Source organism: Physeter macrocephalus, chromosome 20, assembly GCF_002837175.3.
Source record: "Physeter macrocephalus isolate SW-GA chromosome 20, ASM283717v5, whole genome shotgun sequence".
In the NCBI taxonomy this organism is placed as follows: Eukaryota; Metazoa; Chordata; class Mammalia; order Artiodactyla; family Physeteridae; genus Physeter; species Physeter macrocephalus.
The window spans coordinates 20,599,513-20,607,605 of NC_041233.1; the positions used below are offsets into that span (position 1 = coordinate 20,599,513).

The 8,093-nt window shown below is 40.9% G+C and overlaps 1 protein-coding gene across 5 annotated transcripts in view; it reads left to right on the plus strand.

The window, feature by feature from the left end:
* The window catches only part of MYPN (myopalladin), an 82,054-nt gene that overhangs the window by 65,649 nt on the left and 8,312 nt on the right, over positions 1-8,093 (plus strand). For 4 of the 5 annotated variants that reach the window (XM_028480880.2, XM_028480878.2, XM_028480879.2 and 1 more), the window contains 6 exons: positions 672-893; positions 2,205-2,354; positions 3,264-3,346; positions 4,543-4,669; positions 5,885-6,092; positions 7,660-7,825. In XM_028480880.2, the coding sequence (XP_028336681.1) occupies positions 672-893; positions 2,205-2,354; positions 3,264-3,346; positions 4,543-4,669; positions 5,885-6,092; positions 7,660-7,825 (956 nt within the window). Of the gene's footprint in view, positions 1-671; positions 894-2,204; positions 2,414-3,263; positions 3,347-4,542; positions 4,670-5,884; positions 6,093-7,659; positions 7,826-8,093 lie in introns of those variants that run through there. The other variant, XR_003677395.2, reaches the window with a different exon arrangement.

The window sequence follows — 8,093 nt, forward strand, 5'->3', positions numbered from 1 at the left end:
GGGAGGATCCCACGTGCCGCGGAGCGGCTGGGCCCGTGAGCCATGGCCGCTGAGCCTGCGCGTCCGGGGCCTGTGCCCCGCAACGGGAGGGGCCGCAGCAGAGGGAGCCCCGCATACCACAAAAAAAAAAAAAAAAAAAAAAAAAAAGAAAATTATTTCAAATAGCTTCATTGTGAGGGCAGCAGAGACACAATGTAGGCAGACATGGGGTCAAGGGAGATTTATTCAAGACAAGTTTTCCTCAAGTACGCAGATGGGAATGTCTAGTAGAGACAGGAAGCTGGTGATGCAGGCATGTATCAGAATGCAGTTCAGAATAATTTTGCCAAAATACCACATAGGCAGCTCTACATATTGAAATGGACACTATCAGTAGCTACAAAAATTATATTCCATCTTCATTCCTTTCCCTACAGTATTCTACCAGGGCTCCATGCTGAAGGTGAGGAATCAGGGTTCACTAGGACAGTTTGGGATTGTAGTAGAAACACAAATCTCCTTCAGTGCTCCATGATGAGGAACTGGAAATGGAACATGCCTGGTTTACTGAGGTTCCACAATGTAAATCTAACATTTGAATCTTAAAAAGTTTCGTCCTCACATTATATTGATAAACACATTCTTCCTCACCCACAGAAATTGAAATTAAAACATGTTTGCCATTTTGACAGGAGTATAAAATTTCAAGCTTTGAGCAGAGGCTGATGAATGAAATAGAGTTTCGCTTGGAACGCACCCCTGTTGATGAATCAGATGATGAAATCCAACATGATGAGATCCCCACGGGCAAGTGTATTGCTCCCATCTTTGACAAAAGACTCAAGCACTTCCGGGTCACCGAAGGCTCTCCAGTGACATTCACCTGCAAAATTGTTGGGATACCTGTCCCAAAGGTAGGGGAAGATGACCAGCTAGTTGGCCAACCAACAGTGCAAAATTATAGACAGTGCCTTCAAGAAAGTCTTACCAGACTCTAGTTATCTACAGAGGGAATGAAAATCAATACCAGAAAATTAACAAAGCCCAGGTAATCTGACTAAAAAGATACAATCAAGAATAGAATCATTAAATAGCCAGGCAAAAACAAAATCAGATAAACTTATGGGTAAAATTTTTATAAAAGTTGAAAATAAATTTCTTAGTCATGATCCTCTATTTTGGGCTATTGATTCTCTCAACCATCATACTCATTAAACTGATACTTTTCTTTCTATTTAACATCTACTGAAAATCTACAGCCTGCCTGTTGTACAAAGTGAGCTATATTTGTATTATTACTGTTAGGTTGGTAAATGCCGAAAATGTATCGTTATCACTGGCTGCTGAAAAATCTTATGAGTCACCAGACTTTTTGGCAGTCAGCTGAGAGAAGGATTTATACCCAGTATGTCTACAGCAGGGAATCTATCCACTCTACTTTCACAAACATTAACATGGCTTTAGTATGTATGATTAGGTAACCAGGAAATGTAGAGAAGGGCAGTTACAAAGAGTACTTTAACTCCCCTGTCTTTGAGAGGTCTCCTTGATACATGCAGAACTTAACTTGAAATCTATGTATACTTAAATTTTAGTCAGAAGAGAAATTTAGCAATTTAGCAATTGAATCCTGGCCTCATTCCATGTGGTATAATAAACCATACTATCCTTTCAAGTAAGGTTGGCTATTCTAGGCCCTGAGATCTCGGACTTCAGGAAACTTGAGTTTGTAAAAGGATAATAGGAAAAGTTCCAGGCTCCCGGTTTTAATTATTTTCCCTCTGAAGACATGTCTGGTCCTTAGGGTGGCTTTTTAAGTAATTATAAATGTAATAAAAATAGTCAAAAGCTTTTTCTCAATCCTAAATTATACATAATTTCTTACTTAAATATTGTATATGTACAAGTGGAGGAGCATATTATACTGTCATTTGTAATATGTTTAAAATTTTTTTCCTAAGTGTTTTATAAGGGATGGGTTACTAGTTGTAGAGATGGCAATCGATCCTTGCCTTATCCTACTCCTTGTATCATTATCCTCTAAAGATGTACAGAACAGGGACTCCCCTTGTGGTCCAGTGGTTAAGACTCCACGCTCCCAATGCAGTGGGCACAGGGTCCATCCTTGATCAGGGAACTAAGATCGTGCATGCTGCATGGTGCAGCAAAAAAAAAAAAAGATGTACAGAACAGTGTATATTCTCCTTGATTATTTTTCATTTCAGGTTTACTGGTTCAAAGATGGGAAGCAGATTTCAAAAAGAAATGAGCACTTCAAAATGAGGCGAGAAGGAGATGGGACGTGTTCTCTGCACATTGACTCCACCACCGGCGATGACGACGGCAACTACACCATCATGGCGGCCAACCCCCAGGTGGAGACGCAGGGTTCCACGCTGTACTGCACTCTGAGGAAGAAGCGGTTCATGTCATTGTGAATAAACTTGAGAAGTGCAAGTTACTAAGGATTTCTGAGGAAAATGAATAAGGAGCATAGAGACTGTGTGTAACTAGAGCACAGCATCACAACTTACAAGACCACTTAGCCACTGATGGATCACACCACCCTTCAGCCTTTGTCAAAGGACATTAGTAGTATCTATTCACTAAGTATATGCCCCAGACCTATTGGAGTAAATCTTGTTTTGATCAACTCATTGACTCTCTTAAAAAGTCAACAAATTATTCTATCAAAGAATGATTTGCTATTTTTTGTTCTTTAGAGAACAAGTAAATTACTTGTGAATATCCCTCACTCATAAAAAAATTTTTTTTGGTAAAAGTTGGAAAGCCATAATCTTTCACTTTCCTTTTCTGAAGAGACCAAGACTTAAAATTCCCCTTAAAGATATGGCAGAATAAATATCTTCAACTACTATTAGAATAGGAGGTACAGAACTATAATTTCTACTCACCCAGTCCTCCTATTAAAATGTTAGTTTTGAAGATAACTTCTATTGAGTAAAGTATAAAAAATACTTGACCATGATCTCTGCATGTGCCTACAAATAATGTTAAGTGCACAAGAATTCAAATTTTTTTACATTTATGTCTGTTCATTTCTCAGCTTAAAAATGAAAGTCACAATATTCTTAAAAATCGTTTCCCCTGGAATATTAACAGTGATTTAAGGAGTTATATTGTTTTCATCCCCCCTCAAAAAAAAAAAAAACTCATAATAGTTAGCCAAAAAGTTCCTAATGTTCTGGTCTATAAGAATGTATACGTATTGAAAAAATGTGGAATTGTTTTTATTTTAATCTCCTTCATTATCTGTTTCTCAGGGGAGAATCAGCTGTTCTGGCCACTTGATGGTACAAGGTTTGCCCATTCGAAGTCGACTAACAGCTGCTGGTCAGTCTCACAGGTAAAGACAGTAAGAATCTCCCTTCTCTAGCCCCTCCCAAGCAGCCACCCACCACAATGAGCACTGAAGTATCCGGTCTACAAATTGTCAACTAAAGTGTAGTCCTCCACCTGCAGCATCAACATCACTTGGGAGCTTGTTGCAAATGCAGAATCCCAAGCCCCACCCAGACATACTGATCAGAATCTACATTTTAATAAGATCCCCAGGTAATTCATAAGCGCATTAAATTTGAGAAGCATTGGTCCATGGCACAAGCATGAACCATTAATGGTTCAAAAATTGCAACCATCAGTAGCACCTGTGCACATAATATATAAATCAGACTCTCTGAATTGAATTACCTTGTCTTTAAAAAACAAAAACCGTTAATGAGTATATGTATACTGATAAAAGATTTCTGTTGTTGTTATTGTCTCCAATATAACAGTTGTCTCCAACACAGCAACTGACTTTCCTCCTCTCCGATTTTACTAATCACTAAGAAGAAAGAGCCTGGCTTTCCCTTGAGTCTTATGGTGCCACAAAGTCTTAGCAAAGCATTTCATAGTTGCTGACATGGATGAATTACATTAGACTTACCAAAGGAACAAAAATAGTGACCCATGTTTCAGATACAGTATTTTACCACCGTTGCAACTCTACCTTCTTGTTCAGTTTTTTTTTTTTTCCTTCTTCAAGAACAGCTGTTACTGTGGTCAGTCTTAACCAGTTTAAGTTCATGATCATCTTTAATGGTCTGACATAATTTATTAGCCAGGTTAAATTTTATTACTCAGAGACACAGGGATTGCAGCTGCCTTGTTCTGGGTGATAAACAGGACTTCTCTTTTGGCTCTCATTTGAGGTTCAGATTGAATACTGATTTCTTTATTCTGAAACTTCTGAACAACTGGTCAAACCCAAGGCAAGGGGAGCTGAGTCACTTAACCCAGAATGACTTCAGAGAGAAAGAAGCTAAAGCCTGTTTACTTAATTACAGATCTCACAAGATAACCCTACAGTGGGTGAGATGCCAAGTACTTTGCTTTTTACAACAGCTCCACACTATTATTTATTATCCCTTCATGGTCCAGCCACCCTCACCCCCCAAAAAAATCTTTCTCCAGGCCCGAGAGCCATGCCTAAATGTCTATACTGTCATAAGTTTTGAAGTGGTTTCTATGCGTAATGCCTGAACATGCTTGCTGTTTTAGAGTAAGGTCCCGAGCGCAAGAAAGAGACAAAGAGCCCCTACAGGAACGATTCTTCCGACCACATTTCCTGCAGGCTCCTGGGGATATGGTAGCTCACGAGGGGCGCCTCTGTCGCCTGGACTGTAAGGTAGACTCTAGTACACCATTCTTGGTTCCAAATCTGTTCATATTTTATATTTGTTTGTTTGTATGCACCTATTTTTGTTTGTATTTGTTTTATGGTTGTTGTTTTTTCGGGGAAAGGGGACTGAGGAACAGAGAGAGAGAGAGAGAGAGAGCACTTTTTTCCCCACAAGGTTCTTTTGGAGCATTTAATACCAGACAAAAGTATTTCATAAAATCTTTAAGTGTTTATATCTTAATAAAAATTACACTGATACTGTACCCAGTTAACTCTATGCTCGTAAAGACAACCAAAGAGGTGATGTAATTCAGACATTTTCCATATGGTACTTGGAAAGTCTTTATTACCATAAAGGCATAAGGAGATTTTTGCATCCTTGAAGTGAACTGCTGTGAGGTACAGCCTTTGAAAAAATTATAGTCATGAAAAGATGGCTCCAAGGCAGTTTATGAAAAGAGAAGCTGGTTTCTCATACTAGTCAACATCCATCACCTTTAGCTAGTCTACATTCTAACTCTTCCACCAGAAACTAGGTTCAGTTGAACAGTATGAATATTTCTCAGTATGAACAGTAAATTAAGTCACCCCTTCCGTCCGAACGATGTAGAATGCTATGGAGATTTAGACACAAATTAGTAAAGGCTTAAGGTTAAGCATTTACAGAATCCACTTCTCTAGGTGGTTCTTGCTCTCCCATTAGTTACCTAAATAAAATTTGGGATTAACTTCTTCCACCCTAAACCCTAAAAGAAACCCATGACTGGGTCCCATCCCCAAAGATTCTGATTTAATGTAGTAAGTGGGCATCAAGATTGTCAAATACTCCTCATGTGATTATGACACACAGCCAGCTTTGAGAACACTGGTTTAATGTCTGTGCCTTTCTTGGCTACCTGTTGCTTATTAGGTATGTAAGCAATATCTCTGAAACTGATCCCACAGGCCTATTTCATCTATCTATTTAGCTTTTTAATTCTTATTCATTCTAATCTAGAATATAATCGTGACCCGAATTGGGGTCCAAATACTATACGGTTTAAATGCATGCGGCCACCCATCTAGACCCCTCTTGTCCCGATGCTCCTGAGGAGAGGTTTCTCAGCACTGACGTTCTGTCGCTATCGATGTGGTGCCAGGCAAGGATGAAGAATTCAGCCACCAAATAAATCTGTCTGTCATCGATCTGTCATTTGCCTCATCTGTCCTGTTGTTTATTAGGTGAGTGGCTTACCGCCTCCGGAGCTGACGTGGCTGCTCAATGGCCAGCCTGTGCTCCCCGACACCTCCCACAAGATGCTCGTCAGGGAGACTGGAGTCCACTCTTTGCTCATTGACCCACTCACTCAACGTGACGCAGGGACCTACACCTGTGTTGCTACCAACAAAACCGGGCAGAATTCCTTTAGTCTGGACCTCACTGTAGTAGGTAAGGTTTGCTGCTGGGACCCCTAAACATAACTCCCTCCAAAGTTATTGCAGACACATGCAGAGCCTCTGATGTAATTCCTTAGTCCTTTGCCCCACCGAGTCTCATCGTAGTTTCTCCTTCACTGTAATAAGGGCCATGTTTCCTACGTTGCTTCGAAAACATATCAGTAAGCTAAAAACATAATATGGTACTTTGTGTATATCACGCTTGCAACAAATGGTAGTCATTGTAATTACTAATTGACTATCACTAAATTCAGGTCACTTGCCTTATAGCTCATCACTCCTGGAACACTCCAGGGTCTCCCCCCACCCCAAGCTTCCATGCCTTTGCATCTGTGGTCCCTCTACATGGAATGCCCTTCTTTGCCTAGCAACCTCCTACTCATTCTCTAAGACTTAATTCAAATGTCACCACAAAGGCACAGTGGATCCACCAGGTTACATCCTCCTCTGTTTCCACAGCACTTAGTAAAGGAGAGACTGTTACAGCATTCATGGCTTCACTGTAACTATTTTCCCTTTTGCCTCCCCGAAGACACCATGAGCCTCTGAGGTCAGAGATTCTGACTTTTACTTCTGTGTATCTCTGATGTCTGACTCAGTGCCTGGAATGTGGAAGGCACTTGACTCTATAACTAAACAAACAAACCCTTACCTTATAAGTTGATGTGAACAAAACACTGTCATGTCCACAGATAAGGACAACAAGTCATTGTCACCTGGGAGGTGGCAGCCCCTCGGGACAGTAGTCCAGCCAGAATTAGATTTCAGAATGTATGAAATCTTGTGCTGGGCTTTCTCCTGCTGTCTCCCTCGTATGGCCCCTGAAGGAAATCAGGGTAGCTTCAGAATGCTAATCCTCTCTCTAAGCTAGTAGCTGTCTCCTCAGTATATTTTTTTCTTTTTCTCATCCTTAATTCCATCTCACCAACATCTCACCAGAGTAGGAAAAGCTCATTCTGCAAGGATACGTTGATTGCAGCTTTTACTTTTTTCCCACTATTTTGCTATTGACTAGGGAACCCTGAGATATGAGGTAGCTTTTCCTTAATTGGTTCTATGGGGGGAAAAAAGCCTCCTTAAGAAGCATAATTTGTGTGTGTGTGTTTTTTTAAATAGTATACTTCTTTCAACTTTTCTGTACCTATAAAATTTTTTAAGATAAAAATTTGAGGGAAAATTAATATATCGTCTACAAAATAAACTCCTCTAAAAAAGAAAAAAAAGATATATTTAGTACATATAATATACTGTTTCTCAAAATTTACTGCTGAGCAATAAAAGAAACTCCCTTAATTCCACACCTACCATATGCACCCCATGTGTGTGACCCAAATCCTTGAGATAGGCAGAGACAGTTTCCTCATGTCTTTTTTATCAAGCTTCATTTCTGGAGCTTTTATCAAGGCAGTGATCTTCACTAAGAGGCTTGAGAAGTGTTCTAAAGAAGAGGTACAGGTGGGTGGGTGCTCACTCTGCTAGATTCCAGAACTGTAATTTGTTTGAGGCATGGACCCCAAGGCACTTACTCTTCAAACTAGCACTGCCCTTCTCTCATTCAGCCAAAGAAGTGAAGAAAGCGCCTGTAATCCTGGAGAAACTGCAGAACAGCGGTGTTCCCGAAGGCCACCCAGTGAGACTGGAGTGCCGGGTGATAGGCATGCCTCCACCTGTGTTCTACTGGAAGAAAGACAATGAGACCATCCCCTTCACCAGAGAGAGGATCAGGTACAGGCTCCACCCTCGGTCAAGTTCAGTGAGGCTTGTCAGGCCGCCCAAATAAGTCTGTAGCCTTTTGAATCTGGTTTCTTTCACTTAGCATAATGTATTTGTTTCACACGTTACTGGGCTTATCAAGAAGTTATTCCTTTTGGGCTTCCCTGGTGGCGCAGTGGTTGCGCGTCCGCCTGCCGATGCAGGGGAACCGGGTTCGCGCCCCGGTCTGGGAGGATCCCACATGCCGCGGAGCGGCTGGGCCCGTGAGCCATGGCCGCTG